The sequence below is a fragment of the Trichomycterus rosablanca genome, chromosome 1 (genome assembly GCF_030014385.1).
Source record: "Trichomycterus rosablanca isolate fTriRos1 chromosome 1, fTriRos1.hap1, whole genome shotgun sequence".
Taxonomy (NCBI): Eukaryota; Metazoa; Chordata; class Actinopteri; order Siluriformes; family Trichomycteridae; genus Trichomycterus; species Trichomycterus rosablanca.
This window is the reverse complement of record NC_085988.1, coordinates 35,761,328-35,788,074: the sequence shown is the minus strand read 5'-3', so window position 1 is coordinate 35,788,074 and position 26,747 is coordinate 35,761,328. Positions and strand designations below refer to the sequence as shown.

The window sequence follows — 26,747 nt, the reverse complement described above, 5'->3', positions numbered from 1 at the left end:
TACAATGTGATTTCCTGGATTTTTTTTTTTCTCATTTTGTCTCTCATAGTTGAAGTGTACCTATGATGAAAATTACAGACCTCTCATCTTTCTAAGTAGGAGAACTTGCACAATCAGTGGCTGACTAAATAATTTTTTGGCCCCACTGTATATAAAAAAAAACTAGAAATACTCCATAAAACATTGTTATAAAAGATACATAAAAAATATGACAAACAGCTTTCTATGAATAAAAGCTTTCTCAGGATTTTTTAAAACATTGGTTGGGTTGTTGTTTACTGTGTGTATAATAGTGTGGCCCATCACATTCTGCTTATATGTAGGTAAATTTGTCTTCTTCTTATTATTATTATTACTACTACTAGTACTACTATTATTATTTTCCTAGTCTTTATTTCCATTATTTTTTAGTATGTTATACACCTATCAGCCATAACATTAAAACCACCTCCTTGTTTCTACACTCACTGTTCATTTTATCAGCTCCACTTACCATATAGAAACACTTTGTAGTCCTACAATTACTGACTGTAGTCCATCTGTTTCTCTACATGCTTTGTTAGCCCCTTTTATGGTGTTCTTCAATGGTCAGGACTCTCCCAGGACCACCACAGAGTAGGTATTATTTGGGTGGTGGATCATTTTCAGCACTGTGTTGTGCTGGTATGAGTGGATCAGACACAGCAGCGTTGCTGGAGTTTTTAAACACCTTACTGTAACTGCTGGACTGAGAATAGTCCACCAACCAAAAATATCCAGCCAACAGCGCCCCGTGGGCAGCACCCTGTGACCTCTGATGAAGGTCTAGAAGATGAAACAGCAGCAATAGATGTGCGACCGTCTCTGACTTTACATCTACAAGGTGAACCAAGTAGGTGGGAGTGTCTAATAGAGTGGACAGTGAGTGGACACGATATTTAAAAACTCCAGCAGCGCTGCTGTGTCTGATCCACTCATACCAGCACAACACACACTAACACACCACCACCATGTCAGTGTCACTGCAGTGCTAAGAATTATCCACCACCCAAATAATACCTACTTTGTGGTGGTCCTGTGGGGGTCCTGACCATTGAAGAACAGGGTGAAAACAGGCAAAAAAGGCAGGTAGAGAAACAGATGGACTACAGTTTGTGTTGTGTTTCTAGAACAATGAGTGTGTACCACACTGGCAGTTTGGGGGAATTTGTATCCCCAATGAAATTGGAGGTGTCAGCAAATCAGAAATGAACACAATAAAATACGACTGCACAATTTTGTTATCCTTCTAAACCATTACAGGCTTTTATGATCATTTTTAAATAATAAATGGTCTTTAGAATTGATTACAGCATGAAATCCAGCTGTGCAGTCTGAGCTTACCAACCCTCTGACAGGTGAAAACTGATCAATGCGCTACTAAGCACTGTCTGGCAGGTACCTGAGTGTGGCCAGCCATCTCGATGCCAGCATCCAGGAACTCGTCAAAGTCTTGGCTGAACTTGCCAGAGGCTACAGCAAGCTGGCTGCTGGTACCGCGGGATGAGTGCACCACCTCCCCGGCCGAGTGGTTCAACTCGGCAGCCGTGTGGTTCAGGTCCGTCTGAGCCTCTTGAAACGACTTGGAGCATGGAGGCAACTGTAGAAACAGGAGAGGATTAATGCTTCTTAATGAGAATGGAGAAAAAGAAGGAACAAAAACAGCGTCTATGCCAAATCACGTCTGATTTAAACTAAATACTGTCTAGGAGTCGAAACATCATCAAGCTGAATTTCAAAACACGTCAGGCCAGGCAAAAGTGATTATTTTGATGACCTGAAAAAAAGCTTTTTGAGCTTTAGGACACAATCCATTGTGCAAATGATTCTCAATGCTCATTCTCCACTGCATCTACTAAGCTTTGAAGCACCTGAATAATAAAGTAGTGGCAGTGAACATGTTTAAGTTCTATTTTTTAACAAATGCAATCCAGTCTTGACCAAACTTTCCAACCACAATGGCTGTGCTGGACAGAACCTGTCAAATTTACGTCCAAGTATGAGCTTTTCCAAACTGATGCACTTGTGTTTTTTATCATCAGCTTGTAGTGGCACGGTGGCTCAGTGGTTAGCACTGTCGCCTCACAGCAAGAAGGTCCTGTGTTTAATTCCCAGGTGGAGTGGCCTGGGTCCTTTCTGTGTGGAGTTTGCATGTTCTCCCCGTGTCTGCGTGGGTTTCCCCATGAGCTCTGGTTTCCTCCCACAGTCCAAAGACATGCAAGTGAGGTGAACTGGAGATCCAAAATTGTCCATGACTGTGTTTGACACCTTCAAAAAACTTATACTGATGAATCTTGTGTAACCTGTAACTACCTGTCCTGTCATGAATGTAACCAAAGTGTATAAAACATGACGTTAAAATCTTAATGAATAAATAAATAAGTCATCAGTCTGTATACATGAGTAAAACGTAAATCCAAATAACTTACATTCATTTGTATGGTAGGTGTAAAATCTTATCATAATATAACAATTTAAATGATTAAAAATGACTTTACTTACCCCTGTATTTTATTTTATAATAAAGAAATCCATGTACTGCTATCAAGGCTAATAGTGCCCTAAAATGCTGGCTCGGTATTGTATATGTACTGATACTTTTTATCATTTTCTCCCTATTTTCCTCCAGATTTAGTGCACTCAATTTGTCTTCCGCTGCTGAGAGTTACCAGATTGCATCCGAGGAGAGCACGTCGCTGTACACGCCTCTTCCGACACCTGCACAGCCCTCCTCTTCTCGCCCCTGCATTCTGCACAGGCGTCTCTTCCGCCAATCAGGGTCCTTACACAGCGTATAAAGACCCACCCACCCACACCTAGTCCGGTCCTCACCCTGCAGATACGGCGGCCAATTAGTATCTGCTCCAGGCACTGCCAATTATGCCCGCCAGATGGCGCCCAGCCGACCGGTGGCAACACTGGGTTTCGAACCGAGGAGTTCAGAATCTCGACGCCGGTGTATCAACATTATTTATGCTGTAAACATGTGATGCTGATCTATTCAACACAGATTTATTTCCACATAAGGTGTGAACCTATAACATGCTTCTATTACATGGTTTACTTTGTCTGTACTATCAAACAGGCTGTGTAGGTTAGGTGCTAGGTCGACAGGCGAATAATGTTTAGCTTGAAGTTAATTCTTAATCATGCTAGGCAAAGAAAAAGTCATTTTGCCATGCACAAGGGGCTTTATAACTTCTAAAAAGTAATAACAGCCCCTTGACTTCCTTCTGGACAATTTTCGGAGTGTTTGACATGGGGAAGTCATTAAAGTAAGCTAATGAGCTTTCACTGATAACAAATGAGCCCAAGTCCCTAAAAGCAAAACAAAGAAGACTCACATTTTCCACCAGAAGTTTCTTGCTGGCTTCTCCTATACTCCTCAGAGCCATGTCCACATCTTTCTGTCCCGGCAAACAGTTCACACAATTATTCAGAGAGTGTGAGACAGCCTTTGCTACCTGAAACATATACAAACAAACACACACGCACAGATCATTACTGTTCAGACAATGCAACATTGCATCGTAACAACATTATGTCCTAGGAAGAAGATTCTAAAATGTTAATTAGCCCTGTAGCAAAGAGGAATGATCCGTGTTTTGTAATTTATGCCGGTGTCAGATACATATGCCAAGCCATATGTTTATCTCCCAAAGGTCCCTCGGCAAATCAGGAGAAATATTGCATCCTTCCAAAAAGCCAGGCCTCAGAGCACAGAGCACACAACAGAGAACAACCTGGTTAACAGAACATAATGACATGCTACTTTCTAACTTCTTCTTTAAGGTAAAAGTATGCAAGAGGCAGTAGAATAACAAAAATAAGTGGAATTTGCTAAAATATCACCTTTGCTCTTTAGTATACCTGAATGAAAAAAAGAATAAGGACAGAAGAGGACCAAAACAATGTGACCAGCAACGGAAAACCATAATAATGTAGCTTACTCTAAAAACTTTCAACCACTTAGTTTCACCTAGGAATTCACTGTGAATAGAGATGCAATCCTGGACAGACTGACGAAGCAGTCAAGATTCACCCACCTGCCACTCAAGTGGTGCAGCGGTAAACCACACTAACACACCAGAGCTGAGATTTCGAACACATCATTTTAAATCTCAGCTCTGCCATCTGGCAGGCTGGGTGGCTACATGGACAACGATTGGCTGTTGTTTACACAGGGAAAGCCAGACCAGGGTTCCTAATCACTGATGCAGATAATTGATGGAGCCCGCACAGAGACGAGAGATCATGTGATCAGGGTGTGTCTCTCCATACCACATGTAAACTTGCCTCATGCAGGTGAAAAGATGCAGTCAGCTACTGCTCACATGTCGGAGGGGGCGTGTGTTAGTCACGGCTCTCCTCAGTCAGAGTGGAGGTCAACATCAATAGAGAGGAAGCATAATGCAATCGGGTAATTGGATATGACTAGAACTTATTTTTATTTCAAGGAGTAAACAGAATTTGACAGGGAATCTTAACTTTCCCTATAAGATAGTAAATGGCATGCAAATCCAGGCAGGCGTTGTTTATGGAGCATGCAACTGATTTCCTGCGTCTGGAAACACATTCTATGTTCTACGTGTTGTGTAACTAGACAATTGTTTGTATACAAGTAAGACACACTATTTAGTATGGTAGGATGCGATTTGGAACAAAGCCTTTTTAATCACCTGCTCAAGCTCTAAGGCATGAAAGTGTGCATTCTCTTGCCCTAAATACATTTTTAGATTGCACACTGACCTGCGCTAGTCTCTGTTGGCTCTCTGCATCACCAGGGCAAACCAGAGCCTGCTGAGCTTCATGGATCAACATGGTCGAGCCCTCCATCACGTGACTGGCTGAGTCTAACATGGCTGCTGCAGATTGTCTCTCCACTGTACACGCAGCCACTCCGCGTGCAGCCTGGGCCAGAGTGCGCAGAGCCTGGGCCGTCTCCCTCGCCGCTACACCTGAACACACATCAATTCAATAATTACATTAAACGCTCCTTATTGTGGTAGCACTAAACCACAAGCACTGAGAATCCCACCCTGCGCTATTTCAATCTTCATAATGCCGTATAATATCCAGTTCACTCTGAGTGGCAGTTTGGAATGCAGAGGCTTGGAAGAACATTATCAGAATGAACAGATACTTTGGTTTTCTCTCAGCTCCCATAAACATTCAGAATTGTGTGAATAAGTTAACGTTTAAGAACTTTATTGTGACATTTTTGTGACATTTCATATCACTTAAGAAAATAAAAAAATGTAGAATACATTTATAAAATAAAAATCACTTAAATAAAAATTTATATATAATAAATTCAGAGCACAATTTAAACTATGTGAAATCTACAAATATTACCTCAGAGAAAAAAAACAAATGAATAATTAATTCAAATTAAAGGCTTTCTAATATGCATTATTAGTAACATGCTTTGCCTATTTTGGTAACAATGTAGCTGTATTTATTTTTGCAACTAATACTAACAAGTGAAATTGGAAAAAAAGATGAATTAATAATATAATATGGGGAATTTTTAAATTATATAAAATAGTAATAATTTAATACTTAAATAAAATAATACTTATAATTTAATACTTAAATAAAATAATAATTAAAATTTAATACTTAAATAAAACAAAGTGGTAATAATTTAATACTTAAATAAAATAAAGTAGTAATAATTTAATACTTAAATAAAATAATACTTATAATTTAATAATTAAATAAAATAAAAATTATAATTTATTACTTCAATAAAATAGTAATAATTTAATACTTAAATAAAATAAAGTAGTGATAATTTAATACTTAAATACAATAATAATTATAATTTAATACTTAAATAAAATAATAATTATAGTTTAATACTTAAATAAAACAATACTTATAATTTAATACTTAAATAAAAAATAATTATAATTTAATACTTAAATAAAATAATACTTATAATTTAATACTTAAATAAAAAATATTTATAATTTAATACTTAAATAAAATAATAATATAATTTAATACTTAAATAAAATAATACTTATAATTTCATAATTAAATAAAATAATAATTATAGTTTAATACTTTAATAAAAAAGTATCACATAAAATAAAGTATAAACTGAAGCTTTTCGTACCAGTATAATGTTGATTGCCCTGGGCGGCACAGGTCAGCAGTTGTGCCATGGATGAACCCACTGCTTTAGAAGTGCTTCCCAGATCCTGAGCACATTTCTCCAACTACACAAACAATACATACAGCAGTTACATTTAGCCCCTAAGCACTAACAGCATCATACAGAACTGCAGCCTGTACTCAGACTACGTCCTGTACTCTCAGTTTTTTATCTTACTCCCACACACACTGACCGAGTCTCCTGGTAGTGGTTTGAGTTGACCATCAAGTGTGGCCATCTTGGCATCCTGCAGTTCGTTCTTTAGTGTTAGAACCGTGTTAAGAGCTGAATCGATCTCCAGAGGCCCACATGCTTCATGAGCCTAAAACAGGACAAAACAAGCACAGAGCAGCCCTTACATGTGATACATCCTATTACATTTCAAAACATAATCTAGGTTTTGTTATAACATACTAACTAACCATGTAAGTGGTGCTACACATATATTAAGACCATATACGTGATAAGTGATAATAACACTCTTAAACTTTTAACAAGAACAGTGTGTGGTCAGTGCTGGATCTCTGGAAGTGTTGGATCTTTGTAAGTACAATAGATTATCAGGTTAAGTGGTGGCTGCTAAAGGATTTCAACCATTGAGCAAATGAGCATAACCATGAAAAATCATTATTATTTCATGTACCTCGGTCAAGACAGAGGCCTTTTAAGCATCTTTAGCAAACCCTGTTGTTGAGTGATTTACTGATATTTATGTAAATTGGTGTAAAGTGGTAATTACTTTATTTCTGCTTGCCTTTGTTATTACATATTTTGAAACTGCAATATTTGGTAATCATCTTCACTTTAATTCATTTGCAAATCCCATTTCCCAAAAACCTTACAGAAAAGTGCAATAATAAAAATCTGTGACTTTTAAATATGTCTGATTTTATCTTTATTTTTATTTAAGTTTTATTTCACTGAGAAAAAAAACCATATACCATTTTGGCTGATGAACTTCATTGTATTTCAAATTCAACTTAATTGTAAGCCAATCAAATTTTGAATTGGGGTTGTGTCAAAACACGGATATGACTTTACGTATCCAATAAGGTAAGCTGTGCTGTGTATTGTAGCTTCCATTTATACTATCATTCAATTTACGAGTGTAATTTAATGCACATTTTTCCGTGAATTTAGTAGGGCCCTATGCATAACATAATGAAATTGCTTTGTCTCATAGGCCTTACATACCCATGATGAAAATTGTGATATAATGTAACTTGCCTAAATCCTTTTACACTTCCAATTTTTATTAATTGATCACATTTCATTAGCCTAATAAGAGGTGATGGTCATCCCCATCCTGCTACCCTCTCATTAATCCCATTTTTGTCTCATTTGTATTACGCAGACATGAACACTGACCTTGACTGACCTAATGCATGAAGAGTCTGCAGTTCTTAAAACTTTCTTTAAATCTTTTGTGACCAACTGGATGACTTGCTAAAACTTTTTAAACAGATATTTTAAGACATTTTAAGATAATGGCTCTTACTGAGGTAGGATAAAATCCAAGAGCCTTACCCATTTATTTTTAATTTATTTACAAGCAGGCACGAAGCCACAGTTTAATCAACAGCAGCAAGTGTCTCAGAGATGGAGTGATGAGCAATATCAAACTGAGATTTTCTCAATGTTATGCAAATTATGCAGGATATGGATCAGCAACAAATCTCAGTAATTGGCTCTGCTAGAGTCAGCAGACAAATTGTAGGGTTCAAAATCATTCCGTATGAATCACACACACACACACACACACACACACACACACACACACACACACACACACACACACACACACACACACACACACACAAATCTGAAATTATAATTGCTGTCCTACATCTTTTCCTTTTTGTTTGGTCATATGAATTGAGAAATTAAAATACATTTTAAACAAAACTCACACTGGATTATGCAAATATATTCAATAGCCAGCTTACTTCTGACAAAAGCAATCAAAAAGAGAATACTTTTTCACAGCACTGTAGTTGAACAGGATAGTAATTAAATATTAACGACTGTGTGGCCGTGAGTGCTGAGATATTACATCTACCTTCTGTGCAGCTGTCCGGAGCTCTGCCAGGCACGTGGCCAGGTTCTTTGCACATTGTCCCAGTTGCATAGCTGCTGCCTGGTCAGTTACTGTGGGAACAGTTGATTTGGCTGAAGTCACCATCTTTCCACCAGGCTTAAAGACAACATGACAAAACAAAACCAAAGTGAGTCATTGTTTTTATTTTATAAAATGTTAAGGGTTCAAGACAACATCCTAAAATGCATATAATTCTTTTATAATGTTAGATTGTATTTTATTTTATTAGTTTTTTTAAATGCATTTTCTCCCCATTTTCCTCCTGATTTAGCGCACTGAATTCTGTCTTTCGCTGCTGAGAGATACCAGATTGCATCCAAGGAGAGCACATCACTGTACACGCCTCTTCCGACAAGTGCACAGCCCTCCTCTTCTTGTCCCTGCATTCTGCACAGGCGTCTCTTCCGCCAATCAGGGGCCTTACACAGCGTATGAAGATCCCACCCACACATAGTCCGGCCCCCACCCTGCAGATACGGTGGCCAATTAGTATCTGCTGCAGGCACTGCCAATTATGCCCACCAGATGGTGCCCAGTCGATTGGTGGCATCACCGAGTTTCGAACCGAGGAGTTCAGAAACTCTGTGCTGGTGGAATATCCCGCTGCGCCACCTGGGTACGGCGTGTTAGATTGCATTTTAGTAAGACAAATTAAAACAAGCTAATAAAATGAATCAGGTAAACCAGAAAACAACAAGTGAAACTAATAAAACAATGAACTAACTAGCTAAAATAGAAATCAAGGACCAACTGTTTAAAACATAAAGGTATTATAGGAACTAAAAAGTGATTAGCATCAGCCTTTATTTATTTTATAACAAGTGAGTATAGATGCACAGTGTACACAATATGGTCCATAAGCATTGATGTTTTTGCTTTAATTAATTCTCACATTATTAAGCCACTGCACTGACCCAGGTTGCAAATGTCATGCAACCTTGAGTACAATAAACTCTAGCTGTCTGACAGTACCACATGAAAATGAAAAGAGAGTGTTTAATCACTTAACCAATCAGCCATAACATTAAAACCACCTCCTTGTTTCTACACTCACTGTCCATTTTATCAGCTCCACTTACCATATAGGAGCACTTTGTAGTTCTACAATTACTGACTGTAGTCCATCTGTTTCTCTAAAGCCTGCTTTTACTCTGTTCTTCAATGGTCAGGACCCCCACAGCACCACTACAGAGTAGGTATTATTTAGGTGGTGGCTCATTCTCAGCACTGCAGTGACACTGACATGGTGGTGGTGTGTTAGTGTGTGTTGTGCTGGTATGAGTGGATCAGACACAGGAGCGCTGCTGGAGTTTTTAAATACCGTGTCCACTCACTGTCCACTCTATTAGACACTCCTACCTAGTTGGTCCACCTTGTAGATGTAAAGTCAGAGACGATCGATCATCTATTGCTGCTGTTTGAGTTGGTCATCTTCTAGACCTTCATCAGTGGTCACAGGACGCTGCCAACGGGGCGCTGTTGGCTGGATATTTTTTGGTTGGTGGACTATTCTCAGTCCAGCAGTGACAGTGAGGTGTTTAAAAACTCCATCAGCATTTATGTGTCTTATTCAATCATACCAGCACAACACACACTAACACACCACCACCATGTCAGTGTCACTGCAGTGCTGAGAATGATCCACACACCAAATAATACCTACTCTGTAGTGGTCCTGTGAGAGTCCTGACCATTAAAGAACAGCATGAAAGCGGGTTAACAAAGCAAGCAGAGAAGTAGATTGTTACTACAGTCAGTAATTGTAGAACTACAAAGTGCTCCTATATGGTCAGTAGAGCTGATGAAATGGACAGTGAGTGTAGAAACAAGGAGGTGGTTTTAATGTTATGGCTGATCAGGGTATTTTAAATAAATGCTTGTTAATTGTTTTTTTTTAATAAAGGACTGCTGATTTTAACTGTTTAGTCAATAGGTCTAGCTGAGTACACTTGATCAGCAGAAGCCTGCCCTACTAGATTAAATACGTGGAATCAGGGAAGCTCTTGCAGCCACACCAGCTCTTTGCAGATGAGGTTTCCCACCCCCTGATTTAAAGACAACCTAATGCCTACTGTATTTATAATGTTTAATTACAACAAAAAATGGCTTGGTTTTAATGTGCTAGCATAAAAAACAAGAAGCTACTGTTCTCTTTGCTTTTTTCCGTAAACCCATTTAATACAAAACCAATTTACATGAAGGAATGAAGGACTGAAACAAGGGCTTCTAAACTGGCACTATTGTAAAAAAGTCAACCATGTAATCTGAAAGTCTTAAATCTGAGTCCTAACAAACCATAATCCGGAAGACCAAGAGAATATTAGCTTGCTATTTGTGTGTGAGAAATGACCTTGTCTGATCTTGTCTTTTCTTAAAAAGCAATAAGAATACTTTTAGATCATCTATTGACATTTGTAAGTACGTTTTTGTTTATTTTATTAGGACTTTGTCATGTTTTACAATTTGGTTACATTCATGACAGAAACTGTAGTTACTCATTACACAAGGTTCATCAGTTCACAAGTTTTAACACCAAACACAGTCATGGACAATTCTGTATCTTCAATTCACCTCACTTGCATGTCTTTGGACAGTGGGAGGAAACCAGAGCTCCCGGAGGAAACCCACGCAGACACGGGGAGAACATGCAAACTCCACACAGAAAGGACCTGGACCACCCCACCTGGGGATCGAACCCAGGACCTTCTTGCTATGAGGCAACAGTGCTACCCACTGAGCAACCGTGCAGCCCTTGTAAGGTAGTAGGTACAGTTGGGGGTTGTGAGCACCCAATTCCATGCACTTTAATCTGCTTAGTGACACTGCATGTTCGAAAAAGGCAGTGGCTCACATTTCCAATAAAGCTTTTGGAATGGAAACTGGCATATAAGATAATTTGTTACTGAAGCTGTTTTAAAGTGTTTTATCCAACTTTTAAACACTGGAGAAATAGAGTAAACAGTATTTTTTGTCACTGACATTTTTGTAAGATTTTGAGGTGTCCATGTGCCAAATGAGAACCACATGACTATGGTTATAATGCAAAATAGAATGTGTAGAAAAGTCTGAGAAAAATAGAAGGGGTCAGAGAAGTTTTACACACGTAAAGTTGTAACATGTGCACATAAGACTTCCATTATAAGTCAGATGCAAGTAATCAAATTTTCTATCAATTCTAGGACAGACATCATAAACTGTTAAAACAAAACAAAGTCTTTTATATGAAGGCATAAAAAGGTTAAATCTCTTGACAACTACTTCACAACTACTTTCATTGTGAGTAATCTTTCATAAACAGGTTTTTACTCTTTTCCCCACATGTGGAAATGAATGTGTTGAATGTGTGTGTGCAACACCTGCAGAAAACTCTGGCTGGCAATGATAAGGGCCAGCTGGGCACTTAGATCCTCCGGCTGGGCCTGGCTACTTCTCATGCCTTGCACCAACTGAGGGATGTGGTCTGCAACAGCCTTCATTAACACACACACATACACACACACACACGCCAGCTAAAACAAACGTGAGCAGCTTACTGTTCAATACCTAATGCATGAACTAATCAATTAGATGCAATAATGAATACTAATAATGAGCATGCTTAGGGTAATGAATTAAGTCAAAATCTCAGGAACAGTACCTTACAGCTGTGCACAAGCTGCTGCTGGAAGGCTGTGTTCTTGTTAGAAGCAGCAGCATTCTGAACAGCTGCGATGGTCTGAGTTGCTGCTGCTGCTGCCTGTTTGGCAGCAATCTAACCCCAAGAGAAAAATACAGAAACAATGTAAATACATTTTAGTGTTTACCCAACTATCAATTTCTAGAAATGTCCATCTCTCTTGTACCTACATTTATTTGCCATTTTAAAAAGGTACATCCTCCATACAGGTGCACTTTGAAAGTATACAATTCTTTTCAGTCACACATCTGTTGACATGCAAAACGTAATAATCCTCCTCTGTCAATAGAAAAGAAATAAAAACAAGACCGCCTACCACTGTTGAATTCTGTTGTGAACCTTTTCTAGCACAACAGATACACAATAGCTGTTGTGCTGGTACGTCTATCTATCTATCTTTTAATGCCGTGTTTACTCTTGTGAGTTACATTCATGACAGGAAAGGTTTATGTGGGTGCTGTGCTGGTACAAGTGTATCAGATGCAGCAGTGTTGTTGGGGGATGGGGGGAAAAGCTTTAGTCTCTAATTGTACTATTACAAGGTAGATCAAGGCTTTCACATATGCAAAATTCACTCACTCACTCACTCACTCACTCTCTTAACCGCTTATCCAATTAGGGTCGCCGTGGGTGCTGGAGCCTATCCCAGCTTTTCAATGGGTGCAAGGCCCAGTAAGACCCTGGATGGGGCGGCAGTACATCGCAGGGCAGACACACATACACACACCCATTCACCTATAGGGCAATTCAGTGTCTCCAATTAACCTGACTGCATGTTTTTGGACTGTGGGAGGAAACCGGAGCTCCCGGAGGAAACCCACGCAGACACGGGAAGAACATGCAAACTCCGCACAGAAAGGACCTGGACCGCCCCGCGTGGGGATCGAACCTAGGACCTTCTTGCTGTGAGGTGACAGTGATATCCACCAAGCCACCGTGCCGCCGTATGCAAAATTCAGTCCATTTGAAATGAAAATCAATGTCCATTTAAAAGGAAGTCTCATCACGTTAGTGAATCTGTAGTACATTTTAGCCGTGTGTTCAACTAAAGAGAGATAACATCAATTTCTCTTTAACTTGGATGATGCAAACAAACTTCCATGTGTGATTTACTGTAATAATAGTGGCCAGCAAGTAAACAAAGACTTTAAACCCCACTTCAAACACTACTGCTTCTACAACTGATGTCACAATTTCAATTTATTTATGGTTTATTGCCATTTTAGGCTCTAATGGTCCATTTTATGGCATGCTCTTGTTGGCATTTACAACGCAGGTCTTAGATACTTTATTTATATTGCTGCCATGACCATAATAGGTGATTCAAAGTAGGGTGTTTTAGGAAGTACAAGATTTTCTTAGATGGATGCTTCTGGAACAGGGGTTTTTAACATGTGGGTCATGACATTACAAGATTTTTTACTTCTAAAACTAAAGCAATTTATTTTTCACCCACAGGAGGCATATTTGATAAGTATCGCTGACCACACACGTCTAATGTTATCCAGCTCAGTCTGAAAAAAGGACCATTGGCTATCAAAACTTAAAAATAGGGATAACAGTGAAGTTTAATGTCAGCACATGGAAGGGATGTCCAAAAAGATTGAAAACCCCTGTTGTAGAAGATGTCTTTCAGGTTCTCTTCTTTGTTTGTTTGTTTATTAGGATTTTAACATCATGTTTTACACTTGGGTTACATTCATGACAGAACAGATAGTTACTGCTTACACAAAATTCATCAGTTCACAAGGTTATATCAAACACAGTCTTGGACAATTTTGTTCTCTTCTTTGTAATACATTTGTATTGCGGGTCTATTTGTAGGATAGGCAATTTGGATGTGCTTTATAGTGAGTGGTGAGCTGCATGTTTGGTAGGTTGGTATGTAATCTCCTGCCAAAACAACATCTGGTGGAGATGGACTGGTCCATTTGGTTTGGGAGGGGGCTGAATAATGTTTTTTCCCCATTCCCTATGCAGTTTGGCTGTTCCATTCTTCTTGCCATTCATTGTAAGTATGTTTTTATGGTGAGAAAGGCATCTGAAAATGGGATATATCAGCTGGTATTTTCTTTTACCGTTGAGTTCCTTGCCAGTCTAAATGCCATCTCATCTCCTGGGAGTCTGCAGTGACCAGGACCTAAACATATGATTATATTGTAATTTTGGTCATTCAGATTTTCAACTTTTGTAAGAATTTTAGAAATGATGTGGTGGTCTGTTTATAGAGATGCCATGGTTTGTAGACAGGATTTATAGTATGTATGAAATCAGTGGCAAAGAACATGGACTGAGCTTCTGCAGTGAAGATGGAGCTGCGTTCTGGTAAACAGATGCTGTGTTGGTGGCCAGTAGTTACAAAAGCTGTGCCCACATGTGTTTTCGCTCTGGAGCCGTCTGTGTACATTATTTAGTGGTTTGGGTAGTTTTCTTTGATGTTGGAGAATTGTTTTTGGTAGATCTCAAGGGGGACTGTTTGTGTCTCAGTTAGTTTCAAGATGATCTTTAGCTTCTTAAGTGGCCACCATGGGGGTATTTTATGTGTGTGTATGTGTTACAGTGTCGCTTTGGATGTCAATATCCTCTAGGTTTGATTTTGTCCGTAGTCCAAGTGGCTTGATCTAATTTGATTTAATTCCGTATAGGTGTGGGTGTGGATACAGTTTAGCGGTTGCATGTAGGTCTTCCGTGCGACTTGGTAAATGATGCTACCACAGTGCACAACCACAAGCGTTTGAGTAGTGGGAGGTTCTGATAGCTAGTTGGTCTCTGATAGCAATTTCCATGGTGGTCATTTTCCTTCACTGGATGGGGTAGAAAGGGGCTGGTAAACTATGCATAGCAATGAGATCAAAATAAGATCAATAAACTCACAAGGTGCATCTTATGCCTGATAAACTGATTAACGAGTGTGGGTAAAAAGTCAATATAGGTAATACATTGTGGGTACTTGTGGGTATGCTGTAGAATCAGTAAACACAGTGTCAAATAAAAACCAAGCCACATGGAAGCAATTGAGCTGGTCAACAGTTTTGAGCACCAAAGCTGGGAAAAGGACATCAGTATTGTCATAAATTATGTTACTGCAAACATTCTCTGGACATTTTGAAGTATTTTAGTATAAGAGTTTTTTTTAGAAAAGTTTTAGTATAACACTGATTCATTCTTGCAGTGAAAACATTCAACCTCCCTTTACCTTAAGGGGTATATTCCTGATGTAAATAAAACTGGATAAAATATACAACAATAAGTCATAGTAAATATACAACCCAAATCAGAAAAAGTTGGGACAGTATGTAAAATGCAAATAAAATAAAAAACTAAATGATGCCATTCCAAACAGGTGATGTCAACAGGTGATTATAATCATGGTTTGGTACAAAAGCAGCATCCAGGAAAGGCTGCAGGTCTTTGATGAGCAAAGATGATTAGAGGATCCAGTTTGTCAACAAATGTGTGAGAAAATGATTGAAATGTTAAAAAACAATGAACCTCAAAGAAAGATTGAAAGGGATTTGCATATTTCTCCCCCTACAGTGCATAATATTATTAAACCATTCAAGGAATCTGGGGGGAATTTCAGTGCGTACAAGCTTAAGCTGAACACTCGTGATCTTCGATCCCTCAGACGGCACTGCATCAAGAACCACCACTCAACAATAGCTGATATAACCACATGGGCAAGAAATTACTTTGGCAAACAAAGGTATTTTAACCATGATAATAAACAGCCCCAAGCTGTCTCAAATTTAATGTGACTACTGTAATGCCCAAATTTGGTAACAAACCAAAATATTAAGATAAATATTGTGAATGGTATCATTTAACAGCAAAAAAACAGCATATTTTAACCTCAGTAATATTAAATGTGATAACTAAACACTGCGCTCAGCACAGAAAATGTGACATAGAAGCATCCTAACATGATGAAGCATTTCCAGATGGTTCTCTAATTCTCTTGATCTTTTCATCTTTATTCTACAACAATTGCTGCATTCATTAGCATTCATTTACTGACTATGCTTTTTAAATCTGTATTCAACGCTTTATACACACAGCCTGGCATTTCCGAGAGTGCAAACCACCGCTAGGCTTCATGATTAAACTTTGAAGCCTCAAATGAAGAAAAATGACAGAAAGCAGGACATTCCACATTCTGAAGAAGGAAGGATGGAAGGGGAAATAAAGGCCATCAGAACAATTCCATCCTTGTTGTCGATGAGAGGGCGAATTGTTAGATTCCTCCAGGGGACAAAAGTCTCTCCCAGGATGCACAACACATTTCATTAGAACTATTCAGAACATTTCACTCTGTTTGCAGACTTCAGACAGAATACTTAAAGACTGAAAACTAGCTTTCGTAAATTTCACTGTATTTCAACGTTGTAATTGTGAAAATCTAAAATATGTTAAAAAATGTACACTGAAGAGCCAAAACATTAGGACCACCCAACAAAAATGTGCAAAACAATTTCTATGTCATAACCCTTGTGTATGTCATGGCCTGGGATATACAGTGGGGTCAAAAAGTATTTAGTCAGCCACTGATTGTGCAGGTTCTCCTACTTAGAAAGATGAGAGAGGTCTGTAATTTTCATCATAGGTACACTTCAACTATGAGAGACAAAATGAGAAAAAAAAATCCAGGAAATCACATTGTAGGATTTTTAAAGAATTTATTCGTAAATTATGGTGGAAAATAAGTATTTGGTCACCCACAAACAAGCAAGATTTCTTGCTCTCACAGACCTGTAACTTCTTCTTTAAGAAGCTCTTCTGTCCTCCACTCGTTACCTGTATTAATGGCACCTGTTTGACCTTGTTATCTGTATAAAAGACACCTGTCCACAGCCTCAAACAGTCAGACTCAAAACTTAACCATGGCCAAGACCAAAGAGCTGTCGAAGGACACCAGGAAGAAAATTGTAGACCTGCACCAGGCTGGGAAGAGTGAATCTACAATAGGCAAGCAGGTTGGTGTGAATAAATCAACTGTGGGAGCAATTGTAAGAAAATGGAAGACATACAAGACCATTGATAATCTCCCTTGGGGTCAAGATCTCATCCCGTGGTGTCAAAATGATCATGAGAACGGTGAGCAAAAATCCCAGAACTACACAGAGGGACCTGATGAATGACCAGCAGAGAGCTGGGACCAAAGTAACAAAGGCTACCATCAGTATACACACTACGCCGAGAGGGACTCAAATCCTGCAGTGCCAGGCGTGTCCCCCTGCTTAAGCCAGTACATGTCCAGGCCCGTCTGAAGTTTGTCAGAGAGCATATGGATGATCCAGAAGAGGATTGGGAGAATATCATGTGGTCAGATGAAACCAAAATGGAACTTTTTGGTAAAAACTCAACTTGTCGTGTTTGGAGGAAGAAGAAAAACCCAAGAACACCATACCTACTGTGAAGCATGGGGGTGGAAACATCATGTTTTGTGGCTGTTTTTCTGCAAAGGGGACAGGACGACTGATCCGTGTTAAGGGAAGAATGAACAGGGCCATGTATCGTGAGATTTTAAGCCAAAACCTCCTTCCATCAGTGAGAGCATTGAAGATGGAACGTGGCTGGGTCTTCCAGCATGACAATGATCCAAAACACACCGCTCGGGCAATGAAGGAGTGGCTCCGCAAAAAGCATTTCAAGGTCCTGGAGTGGCCTAGCCAGTCTCCAGACCTCAACCCCATAGAAAATTTGTGCAGTCCGTGTTGCCCAGCGACAGCCCCAAAACATCACTGCTCTAGAGGAGATCTGCATGGTGGAATGGGCCAGAATACCAGCTACAGTGTGTGCAAACCTGGTGAAGACTTACAGAAAACGTTTGACCTCTGTCATTTCCAACAAAGGTTATGTTACAAAATATTGAGTTGAACTTTTGTTATTGATCAAATACTTATTTTCCACCATAATTTACAAATAAATTCTTTAAAAATCCTACAATGTGATTTCCTGGATTTTTTTCCCTCATTTTGTCTCTCATAGTTGAAGTGTACCTATGATGAAAATTACAGACCTCTCTCATCTTTCTAAGTAGGAGAACTTGCACAATCAGTGGCTGACTAAATACTTTTTGGCCCCACTGTATTAAATGTTGGGCTGATGGAAATTTATCACAGCACAAATGTACAAATGAATACAGCAGATATGGGCAGCAAAAGGACCTGAGTAACTTAGTTTGTTTGTTGTTTAACGCCATGTTTACACATTGCCTGAGTAACTTTGATGAGGGATGACTGGTTGTTGGGCAACCAAGATTCATTATTGCCGAAGGACATAAAGAATGAAGGACATGAAGGATGCATTATAGATGATCTACCTTACAACATACATAGGTCAAAGAGCCTGCTGGTAATGTCCTTGTACTAGACTCTATTAGATGTCATTTAAAGTCAGTTCGTGTCTCAGTGATCAGAGCAAACTTGTAATTTTATTGTCCCATCAAAGGCAATGTTTACTTGGGCTGCCCTAAATGGTTGTTATAAACATATGGATAAAATCATAATGATTTATAACCCCATTTAAATTAGAAAAATCATGTATTTGGCTTAAAATTAAGAAATAATCCATAAACACTCCAAAAGACATCCGCTTATTATAATGAAGACATTTTCCTTAGCCTTCACAATAAGATCAGCAGCTTCCATGCCCCTGTGTGGACCTGAACGCACCCACCCTACCTAATTTTAATGCAGAAAAGGTAACAATTTGTTCAGATTCCAAAAGAATACCCCCAATACGACCCTGATTCACAAGAGAACAGAAATGGAAAAGACCTCCTGCAGCTCTGTCAGAGTCTGGGTCTGTACATTGTCAGTGGTAGGCTATGTGGGGATGGAGATTCATCTTTTGCTCACCTCTTGGAAACAGCACAGCAGATTACATGACAACAGATCTAGATCCATTCTCTCTCTCAGTGCATTCACTGCTAAACCACTGACCCCTCTGTCTGACCACAGCCAAATTACTGTGTTCAATGAAAAGACAGAAACTAACACTACACATGCACAGCCTAGTAAGCTGTACAGCATCAGAAGATACATACAGATAAGCGTTTTAGAAAGCAACTGGCAACCAAAATATTAAAACACTATTTGACAGCATTTTGGACACCACATACACTCACAGTAATGAAGGCATTAATCTTGCAGTTAGAAATATAAATAACAGTTTTATTAAAACTGCCCAAATAAACAAACTGAAACAATCAAAGAACAAACCTAAAAACCAAATGATGATAAGTGGTTTGACACAATGTCAGAAAAATAGAAAATAATTATGGTAATTAGGATTTATGCCTTTAGTGCTGTAAAATTTTAAGACTCTACACTTAAAAACACTGGAACACCCTACATTTATTTATATTTATTTATTTATTAGGATTTTAATGTCATGTTTTACACACTTCATGGACAATTTTGTATCTCCAATTCACCTCACTTGCATGTCTTTGGACTGTGGGAGGAAACCGAAGCTCCCAGAGGAAAGCCACGCAGACACGGGGAGAACATGCAAACTCCACACAGAAAGGACCCGGACCGCCCCACCTGGGGATCAAACCCAGGACCTTCTTACTGTGAGGTGACAGTGCTACCCACTGAGCCACCGTGCTGCCCCGAACACCCTAAATTAATCTTAATCAAAATTCCAATTTAGGGTTGCGGTGGGTCCAAAAGTAGGAAACACCCCGGACCGGTCGCCAGTCCATCAGGGCAAACACACCCACCCACACACTTACACCTAGGCCAATTTAAGTATCTTCAATAAACCTGACTGCATGGCTGCGTCCGAAATCGCATACCTCCATACTGAACAGTACGCGACAGTGTGTCCCAATACGTAGTATTCATTAAACAATACACGAAAAGTACCCGGATGACCTACTGCATGAGCAGCCATTTTTGAGTATGCAAACATAGCACATGTCTTTGGACTGAGGGAAGAAAGCAGAGCTCTTGGAGAAAACCCACGCAGACACAGGGAGAACATGCAATAAACACGTTCATGTCATAGTATAAATACTGTATAACAAGTATGAGAGGGCCAAAAGCATGTTAGCCTGGGTTCTCCTCAGACCTCATTCCATGACCTAATTAACCTTGTTTACTAAGATTTTTTCAGAATCTAAGGTTGAATGAGCTGCAGAAATGGCAGCACAGAAAGAAGCACTTAAAAAGAGCGAGGGCTGTAAGTGAAGATGAAGGGGATGCAGATTGTCTCTCACCTCCAGTCTGTTAAGCAGCTTCTTTTTGATGGCGTTCTGAGCTGCAGCGTTGGTGGCTACTCGCAGACCCTCGGCAGCCTCTCTCAGCTTTTGCTGCTGCTCCTCGTTCTCCGGATGAGCCGCAGCACCCTTAAACCATTCAAACACTTCAGTTACTTATTCTCACCTGACCTATTCATCAACACAATAATATTTAGAGCATTTATGAAAGAACCCTCTGCAGTGGCTGTTGAAGGGCAGTAGTTCAGTAGTTAAGGTACTGGAATAGTAATCAGAAGGACGCTGGTTTGAGCCCCACAACTGCCAAGATCCAACTGTTTGGCCACTTAAACAAGGCCCTTAACCCACAGTTGCTCAAATTGTATTACATTACAATTGTAAGTCGCTTTGGATAAGAGCATCTGCTAAAAGGCATAAATGTAAATGTAAACCCCAAACTTTAGGAATGCTGAATTACATTTACATAGTCTGGATTCTGGGTTGAAAACAAAATAAACAGTAATCCAGTGCACTAAATATGGAAAGCAGAACTGGAGGGTCTAAAATTTCTAGATTTTTTGCTGTTCTTGAAATCAGTAACATAACATATAAAACAGTTTGGAAAATGTATGTAACAAGTTAAAAGGAAACCAAGCACAATACATCAACTCACTGCCCCAACCCTGCCAAAAAAAAAAAAAAATAGCCAGTACTATACTAGGTAACATGGCTGGGGTAAACAGAAATGGTAAATAAATTCTAAAAGCACAACATGGCTATCAGTGAGTAATAAAATTCAAATCACAGTTGCCTATAAACTAAAATGCATAAAACTAGCTTTCTATCTCCTGCATCAGAAATTCTTCATGCAACATAAATCTAATGCAAGGCCACCAGCAGATTTCCCTGTTACCTAGGAAACCACCAGACATCTGAATCAGTAAGATATTGTAGTTGATGAATTAGAGATCAAAGGCAGATAACAAGCCATACTCCAGCATTCACATGCTCAAATTTGAATAACTTCCTGTAAGGAACGAGTGAGCAATACAGATTTATCGAGTCCTTGTTATTCTGCATAAAGCATTAATAATGACTCATTACAATACACAGTCACAGTATCCTTAAAATGTAATTCTCTCTCACAAGTGGTTACAAACTGGAGTATCTGACATGTACACTATACAGCCAAAAGTAAACATATGGACACCTGACTCATTTAAAAAACAAATGGTATTTAAATAGAGGCCTTTTTAGGTACAACGGCAGACACACTTCTGACAAGACTTCTTACAAAACTTTGAAGTATGTCTGTGGGAGTTTGTGCCTATTTGTATGGCTGGGCACTGATGCTGGTCAATTAATGTTGCAGTTCATTCCAAAGCTGTGTGGTTTGGGCTGAGGTCAGGGCTCTGTTTCTTTAAATCAGGCTTTAAGCCTTAAGCCAAGCCACAGTCATCCTGGAACAGGAAAGCACCTTCCCTAAACTATTGCTGCATGGTTGAAGGCATATAATTTCGATATATTCACGTAGTTGATTTATTACACCTGTTAACAACCGTTGAGGCGGAAACACGTTAAAAAATTAAAAGGGGTGTCTTATAACTTCAATCCATTTGCAGTAATCTGATTATCTTTTAATAAGTGATCTCAGTGTAACAGCCTATAAAATAAAAAAAGAAAGAAAAATCTCTTAAATATAACAAGGGAACCTTTTTAGAAAAAGATCAGCCTTTTATTTTGCATGGCAAAACCAAAAGTATGTTGACAGCCTTATTCTTCCATGCAGCACTTAATTAGGTTATTAGGTTACTGGCTAAAAATAATAATTACTGTGCTCATTATTCAGTACCTCCTTCTAATGACTGAGTACAAGTAATACAGCAACATCTATTGTTAAGAGTGTATAAAATCAATTCAACTGAATAAATGATATGCTGCCAACTTTGTGGCAACCTGTTCCAGCACAAAGAAAGACCCATAAAGACATGGTCTGAGGAAATCCAGTGCCCTGCATAGATTTCTGCCTCAACTTCAATAACCATATTTATTATATCTCACAATGGATGTCAGCTCATCATCTAAAACTCAATCCCAGCAAGACAGAGATGTTGCTCATTCCCAGAGATCAATCTCCAACCCAGGACCTAGTCATCTCTCTTGATGACTCCCAGATCAGACAATCTGATAAGGTAAGAAGCCTTGGTGTCGTCCTGGATGACCAGCTGACCTTCTCTTCTCATGTAGCCAACGTGACAAGATCGTGCCGGTTCCTCCTCTACAACATCAGAAAGATTCGACCATTTCTCTTCATGGAAGCTGCCCAGATTCTGGTCCAGTCACTTGTAATCTCACGGTTGGACTACTGCAACTCCCTCCTGGCAGGAGCTCCTATGTCCACTATTAAACCCTTGCAGCTCATTCAAAATGCAGCTGCCCGTCTGGTTTTTAACCAGCCCAAACACTGCCACATCACCCCACTGCTGCATTCCCTTCACTGGCTTCCTGTAGCTGCACGCATTCAGTTTAAAACACTGATGCTCGCCTACAAAGCCAAAAATGGACCAGCCCCAAGTCTAATCAAACCCCGCTCTGTACCACGCAACCTCCAAGCCACCAGTCGCGCTCGACTTGATCCTCCACCCAGGACTAAAGGAAGACAAGCATCAAAGCTCTTCTCTGTTCTAGCACCCAAGTGGTGGAATGAACTTCCTCTGTCTGTCCGAACATCTGAGTCTCTTGCTGTCTTTAAAAAACGATTAAAAACCTTCATCACCTCTTTACTAAGCGCTTAAGCTGACTTGTACTTATTTACTAACATTCTTTTTTTCCATTTCCATTTCCAAAAAAAAAAAAAAAAAAAAGAAACTTTGGTTCTAACAGGTTTCAGCATATTTGTGTTCTTCAACTGTTTACTTAAACTTGAGAAATGAAATGTTTACTGTGGAAGCACCTCTGTAAGTCACTCTGGATAAGAGCGTCTGCTAGATGCAGAAAATGTAAATGTAAAAATTTAGAATGAACTGAACATGAATTGTGCACCCATTCTTATTGCCAAGTGTTCATTACTGATCTCACAAATGCTAAGGCAGAATTGGAACAAAAAATAAATCTGTGAAAGGTCTTTTCAAAAGAGTGAAAGCCATTACAGATGCAAAGTGGACGGGGCAACTCCATATTAATGCCCATCATTTTGGAAAGGAATGTCCAACAAGCTCATGTTCAGGTGTTCACATACTTTAGGCTATTTAGATACAAGACATCCTATTGTAAAGGACATACACTGATCAGCCATAACATTAAAACCACCCCTTTTTCTACACTCACTGTCCATTTTATTAGCTCCACTTACCATACAGAAGCACTTTGTAGTTCTACAATTACTGACTGTAGTCCATCTGTTTCTCTACATATCTTTTTAACCTGCTTTCACCCTGTTCTTCAAATGGTCAGGACCCCCACAGGACCACCACACAGCAGGTATTATTTAGTTGGTGGATGATTCTCAGCACTGCAGTGACAATGACATGGTGGTGGTGTGTTAGTGTGTGTTGTGCTGGTATGCTGGAGTGGATAAGACACAGCAGTGCTGCTGGAGTTTTTAAATACCGTGTCCACTCACTGTCCACTCTATTAGACACTCCTACCTGGTTGGTCCACCTTGTAGATGTAAAGTCAGAGACGATCGCTCATCTATTGCTGCTCTTTAAATTGGTCATCTTTGAGATTTTCATCAGTAGTCACAGGACGCTGCCCACGGGGCGCTGTTGGCTGGATATATTTTTGGTTGGTGGAGTCCAGCAGTGACAGTGAGGTGTTTAAAAACTCCATCAGCATTGCTGTGTCTGATCCACTCATACCAGCACAACACACACCAACACACCACCACCATGTCATTGTCACTGGAGTGCTGGGAATGACCCACCACCCAAATAATACACTGCTCTGTAGTGGTCCTGGAAGAGTCCTGACCATTGAAGAACAGCAAGAAAGGTTGATTGATTGATTAGTTTTTAACACCGTGCCAACACACTGGGGTCATTTATACGGCGGTACTCAAGTTGTTTCTTCATTTTGTGTCATTTAAAACAAATTATAAAAGATGTTTTATATTTAAATATGTTAAAAAATTCATTATTTTCCCTGGTGCTGCAGATTTAAGCACATTTCGTATCTCGTTTTTGTTAAAAACCTCAGTCTTTCTGAGTGTAGTGTTTTGCAGTCTATGAGTATGTGTTTGATTGTTAGTCTTTCTTTACATTGATGGCAGGTTGGAGCATCTTCCCTAGTGAGCAGATGCTTGTGCGTTAACATAGAATGTCCGATTCGGCATCTTGTAAGGATGGTTTGGTTTACTCGACTGTCCATTCTAGTGTAGGTTTGTCCTACTTTTGGCTCTATTTCGTACAGTTTGTTTTGTAGTTTACTGTCCCATTCGTTCTGCAATTTGTTTTTGAAGAATGTGAAGATATTTGGAAAGGCGTCTCTGGGAGGGATGGGTCGTGTGGTGATCGTGTCTGCAGTGGATGTTCTGGAGATCAGATCTGCTCGTTCGTTTCCTGGGATTCCAATATGGCTTGGGATCCAGCAGTAGACTACATTATATCCTTGTTCTTGTAATTCTTTATCTTTTCTTAGTATTTCGGAAATAATGGGGTGGTCTGTGTCAAGGTGTTCCAAGGCTTTTAGGCATGATTTTGAGTCTGTAAAAATAAGGAATTTTTTTAGGTTGCTTGTTTGGATATATTCTAGGGCTAATAATAGAGCATAGCCTTCTGCGGAGAATATGGAACTGAAGTTTGGTAGTTGTATGCTGTGTTGGTAGTTTGCGGATGTGATTGCTGATGTGACTCGTTTCAGTTTTGGATCCATCTGTGTAGATTGTCATATGGTGTGGGAAACATTCTCTGGTTTCTAGGAATAGCCGGTGGTATTCATTTGGGTGGGTGTTTTGCTTTTGTTTTTCCGCCAGTTTCAGTATGATTTTTGGTGTTTTATAGTCCCAGGGGGGTATAAGCTGATGGGTCTGATTTAGTGAATCCATGTGAAGCTCTAGGGCTTCCAGGTCCGGTTTAATATGAAGTCCTAGTGGTCGGATTTGTGTCGGTTTAGCCTCATACTGATTTTCGAAGTGATTTCTGAATATGGCTTGGTAGACTGGGTTTGACCTATTCCCATAGATTTTAATAGTGTATTTCAGTGCCATAGTTTGTCGTCGTAGATGAAGTGGTGGTTCATTTGCTTCCATGTATAAGCTTTCTACTGGAGATGTTCTGTACGCACCTTAGTCCTTGATGGTGAATTGTGTTTATAGGTTGTAGGTATGTTGTAGGGCTGAAAACGATTCCTCGAGTAACTCGAGTAACTCGATTACTAAAAATCATCGATTCAAATTTTTTGCATCGAGGAATCGTTTAATCCGCACAACCATATACAGCTCACGGTGTTTTACACGGACGACTTTCACTTTTGCGCAGCGTGTTTAACGCTGTGTGCAGGTGACGTGAAGAATCTGAGGGCTGAAAATAGCGAACAGGAGGAGACTGGACAGAGAAAACCACAGAAAGTTTGAGATCATTTTAAGCTGATAAAACTAAAACTCAGTATAACATCCACACCATCAGAGCGTCGTGTTTACTTTACTCATGTTTACTGACTTTACTTCGTTTCAACCACCACAGGCTTTTATGAAGATTTAGGCAAACACACACATACACACACACACACACCAGATCTACCTCATCTAGAGACACAATCCTGACAGATTTTTATCCCCCTACAAACACCACAAAACCTCCCAACAAAATATTAAAGCTTTATGTTCTGCGTGAGCTGTAGCTGAAACTTTGAGTTTTAAAAGTTGCACAAATTACAGGCTTATGTTCATGTATTTTTGTTTATTATTATTTATGACTTGATGACCTGATGTTTCAGGTTGCCTGTTTACATTTTAAAAGTAAATTTTTGCATTTAAAAAATGTTAAACTGTCCTGTATGCAAGGAATACAAATATACAGTTTGGTTTAAGAAACATGTCTTATTTAATCTAATATGTATTTGTTTTTGCTCTTTGTTAAAGCAAAAGTATTTCTTATCTGATTACTCGATTAATCGCTGGAATAATCGATAGAATACTCGATTACAAAAATAATCGATAGTTGCAGCCCTAGTATGTTGTTCTGGTTGCTCCGTATATGATACTGCCGTAGTCCAGTCTGGGTTGCACAAGCGTTTTGTACAAGTGTTTGAGCAGATGGAAATTTGCTCCCCATCTAGTATTGGCTAGTACTCTTATGATGTTTAGTGTTTTTTGGCATTTGTTTTTTAGGTACTGGATGTGGTGTTTAAAGGAGAGTTTTTGATCTAGGAATATTCCTAGAAACTTTGTCTCTTTCTCTATTTTGATGGTTTCTCCGTCCAGGTACAAGGTGGGTTCTGGATGCAGTGATTCTAGTTGACAGAAGTGGTTGCATGTTGTTTTGGATTTGGAGATTTTGAATCCATTTTGGGTAGTCCACCGCAGGATGTTATTTATGGCAAGTTGAAGTTTCCTTTCGATAGCTGGCATGTATTTCCCTTTGTAGCA

The 26,747-nt window shown here is 39.2% G+C and overlaps 1 protein-coding gene across 1 annotated transcript in view; it reads right to left on the bottom strand.

Annotated features, from left to right (window-relative positions):
* The window catches only part of tln2b (talin 2b), a 265,448-nt gene that overhangs the window by 68,776 nt on the left and 169,925 nt on the right, over positions 1-26,747 (bottom strand). Inside the window, exons 22-30 of the mRNA XM_062991879.1 lie at positions 20,183-20,311; positions 11,917-12,030; positions 11,636-11,749; positions 8,241-8,375; positions 6,375-6,503; positions 6,143-6,245; positions 4,768-4,976; positions 3,363-3,482; positions 1,421-1,618 (exon numbers count right to left, since the gene is read on the bottom strand). Of these exons, the coding sequence (XP_062847949.1) occupies positions 1,421-1,618; positions 3,363-3,482; positions 4,768-4,976; positions 6,143-6,245; positions 6,375-6,503; positions 8,241-8,375; positions 11,636-11,749; positions 11,917-12,030; positions 20,183-20,311 (1,251 nt within the window). The remainder of the gene's footprint in view (positions 1-1,420; positions 1,619-3,362; positions 3,483-4,767; positions 4,977-6,142; positions 6,246-6,374; positions 6,504-8,240; positions 8,376-11,635; positions 11,750-11,916; positions 12,031-20,182; positions 20,312-26,747) is intronic.